We start from the raw sequence: 21,169 nt of genomic DNA, 5'->3' as shown, positions 1-21,169 counted from the left end.
CGGGTTTGGTCGCATGATCCATCAGTCCCATTCCAACTGGAGTTGGTGATCTCCCATTAGTTCTGTCCCACCGTCTCCATGAGTGAACGCACCCCTCTCGTTTCTCACTTTCTCCCTCAAGTTCTCGCTCCTTCTGCTCCTCATCAGGACCTTGGGAGCTCAGTCCAGTGCTCCAATGTGGGGCTCAGTCACCTTCCCCATCTGTCACCAGCTGGAGGTTCCCTCACGGTCCTGACTTTCTTTCTCATGTTCTCTCTCCTTCTGCTCCTCATCAGGACCTTGGGAGCTCAGTCCGGTGCTCCAATGTGGGGCTCTGTCATTTTCTTCATCTATCATCAGGTGGAGGTTCTATGGGGATATGCAACATACGAAAATCTATCAATGTAATCCATCATATAAATAAACTGAAGGAAAAAAACCATATGGTCATCTCATTAGATGCTGAAAAAGCATTTGACAAAATTCAGCACCCTTTTATGATAAAGGTCTTGGAGAGATTAGGGATACAAGGGTCATTCCTAAATATAATAAAAGCTATTTACAGCAAGCCGACAGCTAACATCAAATTAAACGGAGAGAAACTCAAGGCTATCCCACTAAATTCAGGAACACGACAAGGCTGTCCACTCTCTCCTTATCTCTTCAATATAGTGCTTGAAGTTCTAGCAATAGCAATAAGACAACATAAGGGAATCAAGGGGATTCAATTTGGAAAGGAAGAAGTTAAACTTTCATTATTTGCAGATGATATGATAGTATACATAAGCGACCCCAAAAACTCCACAAAAGAACTCCTACAGCTGATAAACTCCTTCAGTAACGTGGCAGGTTACAAGATCAACTCCAAAAAATCAGTCGCCCTTTTATACCCAAAGGAGAAGGAAGCAGAGAGGGAAATCAGAGAAGTATCACCTTTCACAATAGCCACAAATAGCATAAGATATCTGGGAGTATCTCTAACCAAGGAAGTGAAGGATCTATTTGACAAGAACTTTAAGTCTTTGAAGAAAGAAATTGAAGAGGATACCAGAAAATGGAAGGATCTCCCCTGCTCGTGGATTGGGAGGATCAACATAGTAAAAATGGCAATTCTACCAAAAGCAATCTATAGATTCAATGCAATCCCAATCAGGGTCCCATTAAAATAAATCTTGAAAGCTAATAGCAAAAGAAATTGGTATGTATAATATAATTTATAAATGTATAATATTTATTTGAGTCATGTACTGAAATGGGATTTTTGCACACATTATTTTAATTAATAAATTAAATTAAGTTATGCTTCAAGTATATACCTCAGGTATTAATTGTTATTATTAACTTATGATAACAATGATAATAATAGCATTCACTTTATAGCCATTTTCCTTTCATTTTTATTTTATTTTGACACTGGATTGCTGGATTTCTAAGAACTTGTCTCATGTTGACAAGCCTTCACCATGACCTAGGCTTTCAGCAGATGTTTCAAAGAGAAATGGTCTTCAAATAGTCTAAATTCAGATGATAATTACTACAGGAATGTAATAAAAGTAGTGTAAATAACGAGATCAAAAAATCTGCCAGAATGGTTTCTTGCAAAAGGAATAATAAATGAAAGTACATGAGAGATACATTCTTTTATCACAACAGGTGTGAGCCAGGACCTGCTGGATGTGAGTGTGGGGGCCCAATGGAAGCCCATGTTGTATGCAGTGGCCTTTCTCCACTCGACTGTCCAGGAGAGGCGCAAGTTCGGTCCCCTGGGGTGGAATATCCCCTATGAATTTAATCAAGCAGACTTCAATGCCACTGTGCAGTTCATTCAAAACCACTTGGATGATATGGATCTCAAGAAGGTATTGCCAAGCCCCTACTTCATACCATGACATACATTGAACATATGTGGCAAGCCTCACACAATGGTCCAGCTTTGGGGGAGAATCTTAGGAGGATTTGATAAGGCTATTGGGTATTTTAAAGGCAAATCCACTTGGGTCACAATTGCTTTTCAATTTTAGAAAAAAAAACCTGGAAATGTTTTATTAGCAATGTATTTATCAAAGACAAGTTTGCAGTTCATAAGACAACCTAAAATGGCCCATGGCAGGGAGGCAGTGTGGGATGGAGGGAGCAAAATTCAAGACATTAAAAACAAGAGGTTAAATTACTTTTATTATGGTTTTTGAAACTGCCTAAGTATTTTCAGAAAGTAAACTTTTAGGGATTACAAGACCAATCAGTTGTAAAAACACATACTGCTCTTGCAGAGGACCCAAGTTCCTAGCATTTGTGGTAGGCAACTCACAACTGCCTGTAACACCAGTTTCAAAAAACTGACATCCTCTTCTGGATTTCTCCAGCGCCTCTACTCCCCCATCACACATACATAGATATAATTCAAAACTAGAAGTAAGTGGTTAAAAGTAAGCTTTCGAAACACTGGCGTGTGAGAACACAAATGTCAGGAGAGTGTATGAAGTCAAGGATGTGACCTGGGAGCAGTTCCTCACACTGGCTAGCTTAGATATTTTCATACACTGTTTATATCTTGAAATTGTTAAGAAGAAGGACTGTGTTGCCGACATGGGTGATGGTGAATACATGATGATGTCTGATTGTTTGTGAATACTCTGAATCCTCCCAGGGTGTGTCCTGGACCACTGTCCGCTACATGATTGGAGAGATCCAGTATGGAGGCAGAGTCACCGATGACTACGATAAGAGGCTGTTGAACACATTTGCTAAGGTTTGGTTCAGTGAAAATATGTTTGGGTCAGATTTCACCTTTTACCAAGGATACAACATTCCAAAATGCAGCACAGTGGATGGCTATCTTCAGTACATTCAGGTTTGTTGGCTTTAGCATTTTCATTATAGAACAAATCTCTGCAGCTCGCTCTATCATCTATCTATCTATCATCTATCTATCTATCTATCTATCTATCTATCTATCTATCTATCTATCTATCTATTTATCATCTATTTATCTATCATCTATCTATTTACCTATCTATCTACCTATATATTTTTTTATTTCATTTTATGTTCCAACCGCAGTTCTTCCTCCCATCCCTCCTCTCACCTCTTCGCTTCTCCATAGGCACCCCCACCCACTCCTAACAGGTAAGGGTTCCCAATTGTAATGAGAGTGGAAGCAGCATTTTCTGCTGTGAATTCTTTCTTTATAATTTTCATAACATCTTGATTATCATACTTATCTTCGCTCTGAGAAATCAGTCTTTTGTGAATCCTTTTGCATATTCCAATGATGTAATGGCTTGGGGGTGGATTTTCTTTGGTGAGATGACAGATGAGACCCATGTAGGGAGATGGTATGCATAAGTCATGTGGGGCTCTCTGCTCATGGGGCTTCAGCTACTACACCTGTAGACCAAGGAATGTTTCTGAACTCTGTCTGTTCTACTTTCAACCCAGGTAGGTAATATTTGACATTCATCCTTAGCCCAGGCCCAAGGGAGTATATAGATATGGCTTCCATGAACCTACCTTGTATGAGTCCTTTGTTTAAGACAGATTTTTTTTCAACTCTGGCAGCATTGGCATTTACAATCAGGTTAGTCTCTCTTGAGTATTTTAGTTTCTCTTTCATGGTCTCTGGCCTCTGCCTCCTAAATGCCAGGAGCATCCTCTGCCTGATTTTAAGATCAATAAATGTCTCCATGTGTTGTCAAAGGATCCTTGTTGGAAAAGTAGCCTTTGGCTGAGCAGTGCTGCTCCAGACAGAATAATGCAGATTGGATAGGGCCGTCAGGAATATGTAAGGAAAGAATATCTCGTGCTGATGGTATCTGCACTTCCTCTCTGTACTCTGAACGCATTAGATCATGATTTAGCAGTTGCCTTGGCCTCTGTCTCAGATTTATCTCAGAGTAAATAAACTAAAACAGAGCAGCCCAAAGGGATACATTCATCAGTATATTTATAGGGTTTTGATGTATAAATATAATGAGTTTATCATATATTACCACTTCTATACTTCTATTAATTCAAATCAACAAATAGCATTCACCTGACTCTACTGTGTGTGCTTTAAATCATTACCTGTGAATAGCAATGCGTCCAAGGCACCATAAATTTAAGGATACCTGTATTTCTAAATATATACACCTCATTCTGCAGTGAAACTGGGGTAGCTCATAAGAAGCTGTGTGAACGGAGTAAAATGAGGCAGAGGAATAAATAAGCAATAAAATAAATAATAATGAAACAAATACTTTTCCATAAACTTAACCGTATGTGTACTTTCTGCTATAACACAAACACATGAACAGACATCTATTATTTTTCCACTAAAACAAAAGAGTACAATAGTTTTCTAACTATCAGTATTGTGTTTAAAGTATTTGTTTCATCAGAATGGCAACAGACAAAAGTACTTCATAGAGACTGACTGTTGTAAACTTATGGAAAACAACTTGCACCAATAAGAGATAACGTAGAACCATTCAGAAAAATGAAATTTAGTAGTTCGAGGCTTCAAAGAAATGTCAACTTTTGATTCCATTCAATAAAGAACAAAACCAATTGTAAAAAAAAAATAATGTTAACGCTAAGACCCCCACACAGAAATACATGTCAAATTGTAGGTACGTTTTCTCTTTCCCAGTGGTCCAGGAGACTTCCTTCTTGATTATTCTGTTCCTGGTTGTGTCTCGTTCCCTCACTCTATTTCTCTTTGTTGTGTTTTGAACAGTTCTCTTTCCCAAGTCTCCATTTTACTCCCTAGGACAGAACCATTTCCACCCTCAGTCTTATTTGAGCCATGCTTCGTAAAACTCCCAGTTCCTGCTATTTGTGTCAGTACAATAGCCATTAATTATACAACACTCACATAAAATGATTTTAGTTACTCTATCCAAAAGCTCCATTTTTATCTTTATGCATATAAGAAGTCTGTCTCTGGTTAAATTTTGCTTTAGTCTGTTTTGTGTTTTTCAATGTTACAACTTTTTATTTTGCGTATGTGGAGAAATTATTGGGGTTTATAGTGGGTCAAGAGCGAGACCTAAGTAAGTGTTTATCCTCATGAAAACATTTTTTCCTTAGTCTATAATTTCCTTAGTCTATAATTTAATTGCTATTATCAATGCATGCTTATCTGGGGTCTTTGGTGTTCAGAGCTTGCCTGCCTATGACACTCCGGAGGTGTTTGGATTGCACCCCAATGCTGACATCACTTACCAGAGCAAGCTGGCCAAGGATGTGCTGGACACCATCCTGGGCATCCAGCCTAAAGACAGCTCTGGTGGAGGGGACGAGACACGGGAGACTGTGGTGACCCGCCTGGCTGAAGATATGCTGCAGAAGCTTCCAGAAGATTACAGCCCTTTTGATGTGAGTCCCTGAAATCCTCGAATTTGTCTTAGATGACTCTGTTTGTGGGGGAAGAGGAGAAAGGAAGTGAGACAAAATCAAGTTTCTGAAGTGAATGATAATATTCAAACTAAAGGACCCTTGACAAACCACAAAATGAAAACCATAAAGAAACTACATGACTGTCAATGTTTATTTCTGGCTGATATGTGCCTTGCTGGGTTACAATTACTTTGCAGAACCTTGCTTGAGCTGCTTCATAGTGCCATTGTTTAAATGAAAGCACTGCGTTATTGGAGTGAAGGGCCAGTTATGTGTGCATGCTCTTTGTATGCGTGTGTGTTTACATGTGTGTGTGCATTTTCAAGTGTATATGTATGTCTTTGCATGTGTGTGAGAGCGTGTGTGCATCTTTGTGAGTGTGTGCTTGTGTGTTTGCATATGTGTGTGCATGTGTGCATGCTCAAGTGCATATGTATGCCTATGCATGTGTATGTGAGTGTGTGCATGCTCATGTGTGTGCATGTGTTTGTATTTGTGTGTTTGTGTGTGCATGCCTGTGTGTGTGATTTAATGCACATGTAGATCTTCCTCACTGCAGGGAGACTGCATTTTCTAGCCTCTCTCTCTGCTATTTTTTCACATAATTAACTTTGAAAGCTCATCCTTTTGGTATATAAATAGCCTCTAAGCAATTTATAATCATGGAGGTTAATGTTTTAGCATTTAATGCATTTTTGAGAAAATTACTCTGATATGGCTTAGAAATCTTTGATAAAACAAGAAGTGAGCTATTTTCCATATGGTCTAAGAGGTGACTGCATGACGTAACTCCTTGCCACACACAAGGAGCTTTGGTGTCCTGTAACTACTAAGCAGACAATTTTGACTACAAAAACTATTCAAGGGTCTCTTGTCAAGGGAATAATTTCCCTGGGAGAATCTCTGACCACTCGCTTGGAGAAAATCAATACTGTTATCAGCTTTCATATGGTCTCTTCATTAGTGTTGGAAGAGAGGTCATTGCCTCTATTGCAGGTCGAAATATTTATGAAGCAATTAAAATATCTAAGATAGAATAATCGCATAAGAAAACATGGTAGCTAGCTTTTTGAAGAGACCTTCTTTTTTTTTCTCAGCGTTGGTCAGAACCATTCCAGCAAATAGTCCAATCTAACACATTATCTGATATATAGAAGAGTCGCAACAAATACCTGTAAAATAGCAAGGAATGAACGTGTATCTGTGCTTATGGAAAAAAGCAGAGGCTGTAAAAATGAGTGTCTAGTTATCTGAGATAACGGGCGTAGTGGTTGTGTAGAAGGACACACTGGCTACATGTACTCACACATATGTCACATTGGCAGGGAATACATAGTTCCTAGAACGTTCATTAATCCAGTGGTTATAGTCACTATATAATATAGCTATATACATTTTGCATGTTTCTTTGAATTAATGGCTCCCTTTTCTTTCTCACATGCTCTAAAATTTTGTGCTTGTCATATACTTGCTGGTCACATATTTGCTTTCTTATATATTTTTTATTTTGTTGTTGAACAACTCAAAGCTTATTATTTATGGCATTGTAGATGCCATAAATGATTTAGAAGCCCAAGACACAGTACTATACCATCACAGTAGCTATCTAATTCCTAATATGTACTTTGAATGTCTCCGTGGAAGGTGAAAGAGAGATTGCAGAAGATGGGGCCTTTCCAGCCCATGAACATTTTCCTCAGGCAGGAGATTGATAGGATGCAGAGGGTGCTCAGCCTCGTCCGCAGCACCCTAACTGAGCTGAAACTGGCTCTTGATGGCACCATTATCATGAGCGAAAATCTGCGAGATGCTCTGGATTGTATGTTTGATGCCAGAATCCCTGCCCGGTGGAAAAAGGTAAGCACAGTCCTGCTCCTGCAAGATACTGTTACCACAGTGGGGAGCCCCAAAAATTGGGGACTTAGTTTGATTCTTAGGCCTAGTGATGCTTAGGGGTCATTCCTCTGCCTGTTCTAGTTTACAGAATTTTGTTTTAAAATAAAAAGGCTTATCTATTTATTTTATGTGGACATGAGTGTCTAAGTCTATAAATGTGGTTCACATGCATACAGGTGCCCACAGAGTCACAATAATGGATCATATCCACTTTATATGGAGTTACAGGCAGTTGTAAGTCATCAAATGTCGGTACTGGGAACCAAACCCAGGTCCTCTGAAAAAGCAGGGGGTGCTTTTAATTACTGAACCACCTCTCCTTTTATTTATTATTTAAAATTTAATTAAAATATGATTACATCATTCCCCTTAATACTCCTTCTCTCTTCTCCCCCCCATGTACCCACACTCCTATCCCTGAGTTTCCTCGTCTTTAGAGGTTATTGTTATATATACACAGAAAGGTGGAGGATCTAGAAGTATCTTCTGTTCATGGCACTAGATGCTACAGATGAAGTGTTCAGGACCAGGACGGCAGGGTTGTTGAAGGCTGGGCCAAGCTGAGAACGTAGAGGAAGGTGGTAGATAGAGATGAAACTGGGAAAAGGAGGTTTGGAGAGGCTTGGATTTCTCCAGCAAAATAGAAAGGTATGTGTCTTGGGAAAGGTGTTGTGAGTTCAAATCCCCTGCACTCATGTTAAAATCATATATGCATGGATTCACATGCCTGTAACCTTCACATTGGGGAATGTAGACAGGCAGATTCTGAGAGACTGCCGGCCTTCAGTTCAATGAGAGAGTGTCTCAGACAGTAGGGTTGAAAGTGCAGAGTAATAAAGCAAGAAATCCGATGTCCCATGGTTTCTAAAAGTGTGTACTTGGGTATAGACACACTCACATACAATCACACAGGTGCAACACGCATACTCACAAGGCTTGTCAATGCTGAGCCTCACACATCTTTCTCATGTATTGACCCATATTTGGCAGCTAGGACGTTTTGTTTTCCTCCCACCTTATTTGATGATGTCACTGTGCATCTTGAGTCATAGCCTAAGAACTCTGCATCAGCATCATTTTTTCTCCCCCTTCACAAATTCATTGCAAAGGCCTGAACATTTCTCTTTCGAATCTTCCATTCTTTCTGCCAACAGATAGAGAAACTTTAAGCTACTGGCCTTACAAATTTGTTCCCTGTGAGCTGTCTCTCTTAGCCCTGCCAGTCCCCGAGACACTCTGGAACAGAGTGGCAGGTGGCAGCCTCTCATTTAAAAGTCCCTTTACTCTGAAGCCAAATGTGATTTTAGCACATTTTTTAACCTAATACACCTATAAAGGTATGATAGAATGAGCCACCTGATTCTAAAATTATGATCATTTTATACAGTTTTCTTCTATTAATGCTACTATCAGTCTGCGGGATTGCAGAAGCTCTTGAAATATACGCAAATTAATTGTAATGATATTTGAAATTCAAGTGGGATGCCTACCCAAGTTGATTACGACATTTATTCCTACTGAAAATGTTGCAATTACAGAGAAATGTTACAACCTATGATTTGCAGATTCTTCCCTGTGGTGCTGCTCCTGTTGCATTAATGACATGCATGCCCGTTGTCATAAAGGAACTCAAGTGAATTCGGGGAGAAAGTTAGAAGCAACGCATATAAATAAATTGCAGATGGTAAAAGGAGCTGCTCCTTAATGGGGCACACACTCAGAAGCACAACTGTTGTTACCTCATTAAAATGAGCAAAGAATGGCTTCTATGATGTGCTGTGCACAGAATGCATTTTAAAGTGTTGACTTATCCTGATGATGCCATGAGTTTGTTTATATAAATAGAAGTCTTGTCTTTATACAGTATCTATTGAAATTGTAGCCTGGTCATGGTTGATACCTATGCCTGTTAAATTTCATTCCATAGACGGTTTTTATTCCTTCACAGCAGATAAATTAGTGATGAATATACTCACAGGTAGAAGATGATTGTAGTGCTTTTTTTTTTTTTTTGAGTTTTGCCAATTCACATCTTTCACTTTTTTGCACATCATTAATGTTAAGGAGAAAGAATCATCTGAGAAGTTTATAGGTCAGAGCTCAAGGAAAACTCAGGACTGGAGGGACCCTTGCCTGCTGCGTTTCTCAGTAGTAACAGCCAGTTTACACGGCTGAAACAAACCTACACTGAAGGGTTGTTTCGATGTGTGCGTTTCAGGCATCGTGGGTTTCAAGCACCCTGGGCTTCTGGTTTACTGAGCTTCTAGAAAGAAACTGCCAGTTCACCTCCTGGGTTTTCAATGGCCGACCCCATTGCTTTTGGATGACAGGATTTTTTAACCCCCAGGGATTTTTAACTGCGATGCGACAGGTAATAACTCTGACTTGGGCTCATTGTGTTATTGTAATTTCTCTCTACAACCTTCTCCTCTTTCCTCGTGGCTTTAAAAAATACAATAAAACAGAGGATGAGTACTTCTGTTTGGTAGTAGCAGTTACCTTGCTATCACTATAAATATGACTGCTTATCTTATTCCCAAGTATTTATTCTTAATTCTATGTTGATTTAATTTTATAGTTCCCCTTTTAAGGTACAAATGGTTAAATTAAGAAATGGACATTTTTAAAATGAGAGGATCTCTTAAATTATTTAAATACTACCCCAGTTCCTTTGAATGAAGATAATTTGAAATAACTTGATTATAATTTAGCTTTTCCTACGAAGACAAACTTCTAATTGTTCCTTACGTATTTTTGTTGAATTGAATAGGAAATAACTCGGGCCAACAAAGGCTGGGCTCTGGACAATATGGTTCTTTGCAATGAAGTCACCAAATTGGCAAAGGATGACATTTCTGCCCCTCCTCCAGAGGGAGTCTATGTCTATGGCTTATATCTTGAGGGTGCTGGCTGGGACAAAAGAAACATGAAACTCATTGAATCTAAACCCAAAGTGCTTTTTGAGTTGATGCCTGTCATACGGATTTATGCAGAAAACAACAGTAAGTTGTCTTGTATCTTCTGAGAGGCTTGCTATTATATATTATACTGACATTATAAATACACAGTCTTATGACTTTGCTGTCAAGCAATAGGTATTTTACTCTTTTATCAACCAGCTCCATATTCATGCCTATGCTAAATGGCTATCTACTGATCTCCAGACCTTTTCTTATATGCTATTATAGAGATAATAGTCCTGGTCTTCCTGGTAAAGCAGATAAAATATACATGAATACTAATAGAGCCTGCATAGATAGTTTCACAGATGAGATGACTAAGGAATCCACGGAGAGAAGTAGGAGATAACTATAGGACTGAGAGACCGGGAACTGAGCACCAGGAGTTCTTGGCTCTGCCCTGGTATTGAAGAATGGACAGGAGGAGCGAGGTGAAGCAAGTAAAATGATTTATTTTGTACACAGGGCTCACCAAGGGGAGTGGTTCTACTAGTTTATGGGTTTGAGTCAGATTGTGAAATATAGACTGAATCTGGGGATATTTGGTCTAAGTATAAAGATAAAATGCCGGGTTCCTATTTTATCCAATGGATAGAATACTGTTTCGATGAGACACACATTTTTCTACATTATCAAAGTTCTATTTCAGAAATCTAAAAATACATCAAGTCTTTCTCACTGTGGCTTCATATTTTCTAGAGGCTTTTGTTGCGTCCATCCAACTGTCTTTGAGCTAACTTCCCTACAGTTCTCTCCAGGATATAGTCCATTTGTAACTATGAGCTGTAAACTCTAGAGATAGCCATGATTGAGGGTCCCCAGAAAGAAGGGATTCAGTGATATAATGACAAATTATTTTTTCTTTGAATAAGTAAAGGAAGAGATAACATATTTCAGAGGTTGATGGTATTTGAACACCATAGGTAACTAACACACACGAAAACTTAGCTAATGAAAAAGAGGTTGTAAACTCCACATTTCCTGTCATTTTTGGTGCTGGGGATTGAATTCAGGGTTTCCTACATGCAAGGTAACTGCTAATCTTGAACTTGGAATCTTCCTGTTTCAGCCACCCAAGTATCTGAGATTATAGACCTATGACACTAGGCCTGGGTTACGTATTTATTCATTTTTAAGATTTATTTGTGTGTATGAATGTCTTGTCTTGGTGTATGTATGCTCACTGCATGAATGCCTACTCTGCACAAAGGCAAGAGGAGGGTCTAGATGCCCTACGATTATATGGGTTATAGATGGTTGTAAACTGTCGTGTGAGTTCTAGGAAGCAAACCATGGCCTCTGCAAGGGGAGCAAGTGCTCTAACCAGCTTAGCTTTCTTTGAAGCCCTTAACTATTTCTGAGCAAACAAACATTTGTTACCGGTTTAACATATATTAGCTATAACCTTAAATACTAGAAGACAAAGATAATTATGAACCAGATCTTGACCATAAGGACACACAGTCTCATCAAGAAGACCAATATAAACTAATACTAAAATATAATTAGAAAAATATCATGTTAGAGATGTGTTCAGAATGCTTAGGTAACTTAAAGGGGGAAAACTTTCTAAGTGTTTAGGTTAGTTAGACTGATTCTGAGATGGGGCAAGAATGAGTATGGCTGGAAGCCAGAGAAAGACTTTTCTTGGTCTTTATAGCATGAGGAAAACAGCAGGAGTTCATCCAGTCGTTCAGTGACTGTCTACCTGGTTCTTTACATTTGACCAAGGTCACTCTGTGGCTAAAGCTGCATCAGCAAAGAACAGATAGGATTCTCCATCTAATGGAACTCAGTTTCAGAACTTGGGGGAGATACAAGAAGCAAATATTGTCAGGTCTTGTTACTAGCAGATTTGGTGTTTATACTTGAGTTTATTCATAATACTGATGTCAGTCTTGCAGTAATCCCTAGGTGTGCATAGAGAAGCACAACGTTTGAGCTGCTTAATAATCACCTTGGCTCCCAGGTGAGGCTGAGCATGGAAATTATTAGCCTTCTGGTTTGACTTATTATGCTATAAACAAATGCCATTTTTATGCTGTATTTTCTATTATTCATCTGTATATAATATGTTAAATTATATATATATGTATCCAAAATTACATATAAATATTTTTATCTTATATATTTTACAAGTATTGTATATATTATCATGCATTATCACATAATGTATATTATAAAAAATTTGTTTTTCTGTTTGATATGGCTGCCCTCAAGTATAGTACTGATGGACAACTTACCTTTGCAGGGATATCAAGTCTTTGCAGTATAGATTATGGAGAAAATGTATATATTAGACAGACTTCCTTTAGGTGCAGCTGGTGGTGCTGTAATCTTGAATGCTAATGAATGAGCAGGATACATTATAAAGGAGATATTAAACGGAAAAAGGCATAAGCAAGATTATGTATTGATTGGTTGATGACAAATGCAGCATGCTCCGAGGTTTGCAGGAAACTAGCCTGGCATTTCCCACAGGAATAACAGCTCAGCATTTGTTAACCTGCATTAATGATGGCTTTGAATGAGGTGACTACTGAGAATTGACTATAAGTGAATGCACAGATAGTTCTTGTTTATCTAAGGAGAGCACACACATGTCTTGTTGAATATGAGATAATTTAAGAGCTCAGTGAGGAGAGGACACTGCTCTGAGTTTCAGGGATAAGACAAGCCCTACTGACCTCTTGCAGCCCAAGGAAGCATGCAGAGGTATGAGGTAGCATTGGCTGTGTCCTGAATGAGGAAGAGAAAGATGGTGGGTCTATACAGCTAGGGATGGTGATGAAGAGGTGGGAACAAATCTGTTCGTATGCATGAGATCCCACAGTGCAGTAAGGGCACAACGAACAGGACTTCTGTGCAATGCAGGTGATTGACATGGGACCATGGTGGCAAGCGAGAGGGTGCCCAGGAATGAATGTTGTGGTTGACTTCCAGATTTGAGGTTTTTTTTTTTTTTTGTATGTGAGTGTCATGACTGTGTTTTCCTTATGACGATCAGTTTTTAAGAGAGTCCCTAGGAGATGAAGGGGTTGTGGGAGGGAAGAAGGAAGGGAGTCCAGGAAGAGGTAACAGTGCACTTCGGAAGGCTGTAGAAAAATACAAGCAGAATTTTAAGAATGAAGTTGAAACCTGTAGAGTTAAGACAGAGTAAATCATATCCTTAGAATGACAGGTGGATGAAGGGAGGAAATTGAGGACAACTTCATGTTTTAGGGCATCAATTGCATATGCATCATGAATGTATTAGTTACTTTATATTGCTCTACTAATGTACTTTGCCAAAAAGTAGCCTAAGGAAGGAAGAGTTTATTTTTAGTTCATAGTTATGGAGGAAAAGACTTGATCACAGTGGAGAGTCATGGAAGCAGGAGCATGATGCCAGCCTGGTATATAGGAAACAGACCACATGGTAATTGGGGGCGGGGGAGGGCAGAGCCAGTCCATAAAGGCTTGAGGCCAACCCCCGGTGACATACTTCCTCTAGCAAGATTCCATCTCTTCAAGGTTCCATAACCTTAAACAGCACCATTAACCGGAGACCAAGTGTTCAAATATGTGACCCAGTGGGGACATTCCTCGCTCAAATCAGCACAGTGAACCTGGGTGACAGCATCTCTCAGGCAGAAGACGCAAGATCCCGAAGTGCGGGAGAATGAAGTCACAGAGTGGACAGCTGTGGTCCATCTTAGCGAATGTTCCAAGAGCATTTGGCACCCAACAGTGCTACGGATGTTGCTCGAGGTAAAGTTCTTCCAGGATTGAGGGAGAAACACGATCACAGCTGTGCCACAACCCTGTCATATTTCGGTTTGTCATTATTCTGGAGCAGTGCAACCTGTCAAAAATGTATCTCTGGTTACAGAGGGTGTATGATAGATATAAGAAATATGATCCCCCACGTTCTTGCTCATTATTGAATCAAAATCAAGGCCAGCAGGATCATAGCACGATGTCTTGTAGTGGCCAGAAAGGAAAGAAAGAGCTGTATCAGTATGAAGGGACCATCAGCATCTTTGCATTTTCAGGTTTAACACCTGGTCAGCTAGAGAGTTTAGAATGACCCTGGGGAGCTCAGTGAAAAATATATTTCTCTTTGACTAGAAATGCTAGATGGTGGCGAGGAAGAGGAAATGCAGGTGAGTCCACAAGATGAAATCTATATAGATATTTTTAAAAGCAAAATATGGATGAGCTGTGGGTATATTTGATACAGTTGTTCATTAATGTTTAAGCACTAACTGTAACAATAGTGACAACATTGAAGAGAAATAAACACTTTCAGTTGTCCTTTTAATTTCTGTTGTGTACCAAACACCCCCAGACCTTGCTGGAAATACCTTCTTTCTCCGCAGTGGCTAACCGTCTTTTGTTCTTACCTGTCCTTCATCCCTTATTTAGCAAGAGTGTGCTCAGTCTCAGGGGATGTAAGCTCCTGTCAGCAGCAGAGCTGGGATGTCTGCCTTGGTTTGTCTGGCTTCAGAAGTGAGCTCCTCTTGTTCTAGACATTTCTTCTAAAGTTTAAATGTGGCTTTAAAAAGATAGACTCAAGTCTGGGACAGTTGCTTTATCTACAGTGTTTAGGTGTACAACAAAGGAAGGAGTTTGTTCAAGGAGAAGATGGAGGTGAACAGGAGTTAGAAGAGAGAACTTGAATCTATTAAGGTCATTCTAGAGGTGGGCGGATTCTTTACTGGGTCTAGAAAACTGTGAAGTTTTCTAGGAGACTTTACCTTGGAGGGTTCCTGTCCAAGGAGCCACAAATTTCTCTGGGTGAGAACTAGCGCTTAAGGGAGAAAGGAAGAGGCATCCACCAAGAGAGAAACTGACCCCCAGGTGAGGGAGGTGAAGGCTCTCAGCATCCTGCTTGACACGTGTGTTGCTTAGGATTTTGTGGCTGAACCTGGAGGAGTAAATACGCCCAAAAGGGCTGAGATGAGATCCAGCTGAGGCTTTATGATTGCTGGGTTTTGGGGTTGTCAGTCTTTGGCAGGAGGTTTTTTTAATAGGAATATAAATAAAATATTATTTTTTCCCAAAATATACTTTTGAAAGCTTGCTTCATCATATCATTATCTCTACTCAAAGTGTTGTGAAGACGTGTTCCTCATAAAAAGAGAGAGCTCTCCTCCCTATAGTGAGTTAGGTGCTATTTTTCTTACCTTGTGACTAAACTGTAAAATCCACAACAATTAGACACTGAGCATCTCAGCATGAACATAACACAGTAATAATTTTATAATTCAGGCAACCCTTTGTTATTTAATAACAAACTTTCCAAGGCAGCTGTGCCTGTCCTGCTGGGCATTAGTCAGTTCTGAGACTCATTAGCAGCAGGTAAGGGGCGGAGGGTAAAACAAGCAGAGAGAAAAGGGATCAGTTTCAACGTACTGAAGAATAAAACACAAGTCAATTCTTTATTCTTTCTTTGCTTTAGCAGACGTAGGTGGAAGCTTGTTTTGCTTTCTGGTTGAAGAGACTTGTATTTGCTAATGGAAAATTTAACACTCCTATTGCTGCTTTCATGGTGAACATTTCATTTTATTCTGATAACTAAATAGTGGTCTAATTGAGATATAGAAACGTGTCATCCTTAATGACCAAAGGACACTCCAAGTGTAGCACGTTCAAATTGGAATTCTCAGTTAATAGTGTTTACATTAATACGGAAGGTAATTTATCTCTTTACAACAAAGTGGCTACAGAAGTGCAGAAACAAGACTGATTTATTTATTCCCAAAGGGAAGCTATCTGGACATTTGTTTTAATGTTAAAATTTGTGAATAGCTTATTCTTAAATTTAATTGTTCAAGATTCTCATGAGGACATCACAGAAAAACACTGTTATTTTATGGGATTCTTCAAACTGGGGAATCTATGTACACAAACTAGATTCTCAAAGGAAGCTGTGATGGGGCAGATATAGGAAAAAATGTGCCACTGTGTAGAATTACTTACGTGGGCAGAAGGTTGCATCTAAACCAACCTCAAGGCTGTAGCTAAAAGGAGCTGGAGGGAGCACAGGGGTTGTACACTTGGGGGATTATGGCAAGACTCTGCTGAGCACTTAGTGGGGTCTGATGGTGGTTTCAGGATTGCTGAAGTTCAGGAGGCTATGTCCTGCCAGATTATTGTGTTTCTCTCAGTGTGCTTTGATCCACTGTCATCCAAGACTGTGAAGACATGGGTGTGAGGTGGGGAAAGTCACACAAGGTGACTGAGAGGCCACCTCCAGACTCCTGGGCCCCACAGCAGTTAATTCACTAGTTTATAAACATAGAACTCTGTCAAGAAAATGGGAAGTGTCAGTCTGGGGAAATTTTCTTAGTGAAAGATAAAATTGTTGTAAGTATGCCTGTGTGTGCATGCATGTATGGGTATGCATGAATGTGCATGCATGTGTGTACTTGTATATGTGTGCACACACACATACGTTTGCACATGTGTGCATGAATGTTCACACAAGTTTGGGAACATACCTGTGTGAGCTTGGTAATGTGTGTGCCTACATGTATATTGTGGGGAGACAAGAAAAAGCAAATGACACACTGTAGGCATATGACATCTAGAGTATGTACTATAATGGATATTCACACAATTATTTAAGCTTCACAACAAATCTATAAAATGTTATCTCCTCTCTTTCAAGATGAGGAAATTGACGTTTCAAGTTGTTAGTTTTGCCAGTGACTGTGGCTATGAAGCAGCAATGCTGTAGCATGATGGGTGCAAACCCTATGCCTTTCGAAAATGCCACAAGCTGAACTAGGGAGTCAGATTTTCTCCACGTCATCATAGTCATGGTCATCATCATCATCATCATCATCATCATCATCATCACCACATCTTCCTGCAAAGACCAGGAGGCAGCCATGCATGGCACATGCCAAGTTTTGCAAAGATTAGGAGCCTAGTGGGCTGTGGACCCTGCTGGCCAGGTTTGATCCTCAGCTTGACATGAAGACCTCAGGATCTTGGAGAAATATCTCAGTTCCTTATGTTTCCGCTTTCTAATCTGTGACGTGGGAAGGGTCCTGACTTAATGAAGTATCCACAGCAGAGTTGTCGAAATAACCCAACTGACAATGTTGGGCACTTAGAAGAAGGCTCGAAATTAAACAATTGTGTTAGTGTTACTATCATTGCCATTTTAAACCACAGCATCTTATGTGACTTAAAAACATAAATAGAAAGAGGTGACACCGATGGAGTAAAAAACAGCCCAGTAACCTAGCAACAGCGAGGCCAAGTAAAGGAGCGGCTCACAGACTGCGGGCTTGGTTACTTTGGATATTTGCAGTAATAAATGTAGTGTGTATGAATGAATGCATGGGTTAGATAGGGGAGGCAAGTGACTAGAAAATAGGCTTTCTCCAAGGCGTTTTATTAGAGTATCTAGGCTCCTAAAGTGTGGAGTCTGCCAGTTTTCATGCCCCCATCTGTTTTCTGGAACCCTAAGGCTTGAAACATATGTAGCTAAGCTGCTTTCCCTGAGCATTTGTCTTCAGAGTTAGTTGTCTAAGTAGGGAATTGGGCACACACAATCTGTTTCTGTGGTAGCATTTTCACTATGAAATTATATTTTGGGCGATGTCTAATCCTGTTGCAGGCGTTTGCTGCATGCCGTGACTTGGCGTGTACCTTCAGTTAAGAAATTGGATAAACATTTCAGAGAATTGTTTTTCTTTGCTTACTAAAATGACTCTATTATTTTATAATTCCTTTTTGGAATTAAAATTCAAGTAATCAAATACTGTACAAGGTATAATTATTATAATTATCATTAAACTCAGAGGTAAAACTCTAATGCCTTTTTTCAAGGATTATAAAATGGCTGTTAATCAAATTTACAACAAGAGCAATTAGTTGTATATTTTGTAGATGCTTATAGGTTATAGAATTAAAGCATTTAAACATATCTGTTAGTATAGTTAATATTCCATGATTCATTGTCAGACATTTACTTGTTCAGAACTTTATACACACACACACACACACACACACACACACACACACACACACACACTGACTTGTCATTGTACATATCTTCCCAATTAGTGCAATGATGATTATCCTAACATTAACTAGAGAATTGTGAATTAGTTATTGCGTTACTTTTGATTATTTCTAATGATGACTTTCATGAAATTAAGTCCATGAAGGGCTTTTAAACACTATAACACATATGACTTGGTTGTTGCAGCACAAGGCTGTCAACCTTGATACCACATATGCTTTTGATCTGGATAACTCCATTGTAGAGTGTTATTCTCAGAATTAGAAGATGTTTGTAGCGTCCCAGGATCTACTCACTAGATACTAAGCAAGTACATAGTTGTGATAACCATAAATGTCCTGTTGTCCGCTAAGGGTAGGATCACCTCTGGTTCTGAGTCACTACTTAAGAATATTTATATTATATTGAGACATACATAGCGCATACTAAAATATTAATAACCCCTCAAAGTAATTTATAATGAATAGTTAAAACAGGTGAAGTTTCTGTTGAGTTAATTAAGGAGATGTTAACTTTGCTAGTACCATGCTTTTGTAGTTTGTTAGGGAGTGAGAGCCATTTCAGTGCCCAACTTCATTAAACTAATGCACGAAGGCCAAGTTCCACTTTCATGATACGTGGTTCCATCTCATTAGTCACAGGAGGGTCGTCATAATGCTCCATGTGCTTGCCAGAGCCTTGGTGTGGGCGAAAACTTTTGTTTGTGAAGGTTTTACAGTCTCAGATTGCACATAAAACACACCACTTCCAGAAATGAAAGTTAGGCAGACATGAAGATAAACCGCTGCTGTGGGCGGAGTGGATTTCATAAGAAGCTAATGGAGCTTGGATTCCCAGGTCTAATTAGTATTTGTAAACGTTCACACTTTTCCTTAAAGAGGGCTGATATAACTTGTATAAATTTAGTGCTCCTCATAGCTGGCTCTGTCAGTGAGCACTGGTATATTGGTATGTCCTGGGCCGGAGGAAAAGAGAGCCTGTGGATAATTTATGGAGGCTCTTTGATGGATGGATACATGTACAAGGACTTCATAGACGCTAGTTGTTTTGGAAGTTGCATTTAGCCCTGTACTCTGAAAAGGGAGGACTGAATCTCACAGACTTTGCTGGTTCTTTGTTTCTGAGTTCTCTTCAGGGAGAACTGAATCTCATGTCCACGGCTGTTTCTTAGTTTCCCAGCTCTTTTTAGTCCTTTGCTTATATAGGAAATTCACAACGCCCTGTTTGGCTGGGGTATTCCGTCTCCTGTAATTTAAACGTGATGAAAATGACAGCACAGAAGGTTGAAAATGAAAATGTAAATAACTGATGGTGATAAAGAAAATGCTGTACAAAGCGATTAAAAATGGATAGATCCTGGTTGCCAAACACAAGGCAGGGTGGTGAAGGAAGGGGAAGTAGCACCCAAGACTTGAGTAGTTGAGGTCAAGAGGAACGGGTGGAAAGGAATGGAAATTCAAGCGGAGAGAAAGAGGAAGAATTTAAGTGGAAGTTGTCAAGGTCATTGGTGAGAGACTAATAATGCCAACGTGAAGCTGAATGTCTTACTTTAGCTGGTGTGATAGTGTTCACCATATGCAGGGATCCTATGATCTCAGAGGGTAGTTCTTCATTTTATTAATTTTGACTGTCATTCGAATGACTTCCAGAATATACAAGCTTGGCACTTGTACTCTGAAATGCTTCACTTCAAAATTAATCAGATTCCTTTCTGCTTCGAATTGTGTTTTGTAGCTGTAAGAGATCCCCGGTTGTACTGCTGCCCCATCTACAAGAAGCCAGTTCGAACAGACTTGAACTACATCGCTGCTGTGGACCTCAAGACAGTCCAGGCCCCTGAACACTGGGTTCTCCGTGGGGTTGCCCTTCTCTGTGATGTCAAATAATAGAAATGCACAGTCCAAGTGATTTTAATCTTTTTTTCTCTGTCAGTGCTGAGTGTGCATAAATCAGACTGTGTGTGTGTGTTAATGAGGTCACACTGCCCCACACAGTTCTTAGGATGCTTAGCTGTATTTTACTTGTGTTGTTATTGGTAACTGACCCTTGCTCCTATTTGAAAAAAATACTTATTGATTTAAAAGCATAATTAACAGCCTCCTAATGAGTTGTGGGTATCAAATCTCTACCATGTGTTTTCTTCTTATTTCCATCTAAAGTCTATGTTAAACAGTTGCTATTTCTTCTCAGGGATTGTTTCTCTGATAATGTAGTTCTAGTAGCGGCCAGGTTTTCTAAGGTAACCTGGGAAGCATGTGCCAATTCTGTTTTTATTGCCTTTTGGTCAGGTCAGGAGACTTATTTTCTAGACTTCAAGCAGCTAATTAAAAGATCTTTTAGAAATTAATAGAAAATAGAAGACAGATTAAGATTGTAAATAGACAATACTGGTGAACCTGGAGTGCAAACACATAAAGCAACATCTAGTCTCACTTATAATTACTAACAAGATACTGATGGATGTCTAACAAAAAAAGTATGGTGTCTGTACTGGTGATATGCTCATGGATTGTTAGAACAATGTACATGGATGCAAAATTTCTGTAAAATAATTTAAACATAGAAAGAAGCATAAAAATATCCAAACTTTTTGATTCTTATTTCTCTGTACAAAGTGGGTAAGCCCACTGATGGCAAAGTTTAGATATAAAGTTGTATTTAGTAGACAAAATAAATGGACCTGCTCCAAAAGTTCAATATAAAACTATGATAACAGAAGCCAGGAGGTATTAGATAACTATAAAATATAGTATTGGAGAGTTCATTAGAGGAAAATGACATGCATAATGATAAACAAAAGATACAATTTACAAAATATTGATCTCTCTATGATTACAGCTATGAAATAAGTTTGAATGTGGACAAAAATTACATAACAATATGAAAAGCTCAAACAAGGTGTTATGGCATAATAAATATAGCAGTATTTTAA

At 39.2% G+C, this 21,169-nt stretch overlaps 1 protein-coding gene across 1 annotated transcript in view; it reads left to right on the top strand.

The window, feature by feature from the left end:
- The window catches only part of Dnah5 (dynein axonemal heavy chain 5), a 214,837-nt gene extending 194,714 nt beyond the window's left edge, over window positions 1–20,123 (top strand). Inside the window, 7 exon segments of the mRNA XM_038322871.1 lie at window positions 1,633–1,838; window positions 2,627–2,830; window positions 5,122–5,337; window positions 7,003–7,215; window positions 9,473–9,625; window positions 10,025–10,256; window positions 19,972–20,123. Coding sequence (XP_038178799.1) covers window positions 1,633–1,838; window positions 2,627–2,830; window positions 5,122–5,337; window positions 7,003–7,215; window positions 9,473–9,625; window positions 10,025–10,256; window positions 19,972–20,123 — 1,376 coding nt within the window.
- The last annotated feature ends 1,046 nt before the right edge of the window (window positions 20,124–21,169 follow it).

Source organism: Arvicola amphibius, chromosome 3 (genome assembly GCF_903992535.2).
Source record: "Arvicola amphibius chromosome 3, mArvAmp1.2, whole genome shotgun sequence".
Lineage (NCBI taxonomy): Eukaryota > Metazoa > Chordata > Mammalia > Rodentia > Cricetidae > Arvicola > Arvicola amphibius.
Note: the sequence above shows the minus strand (reverse complement) of the source record. Positions and strands in the feature narration are given on the sequence as shown.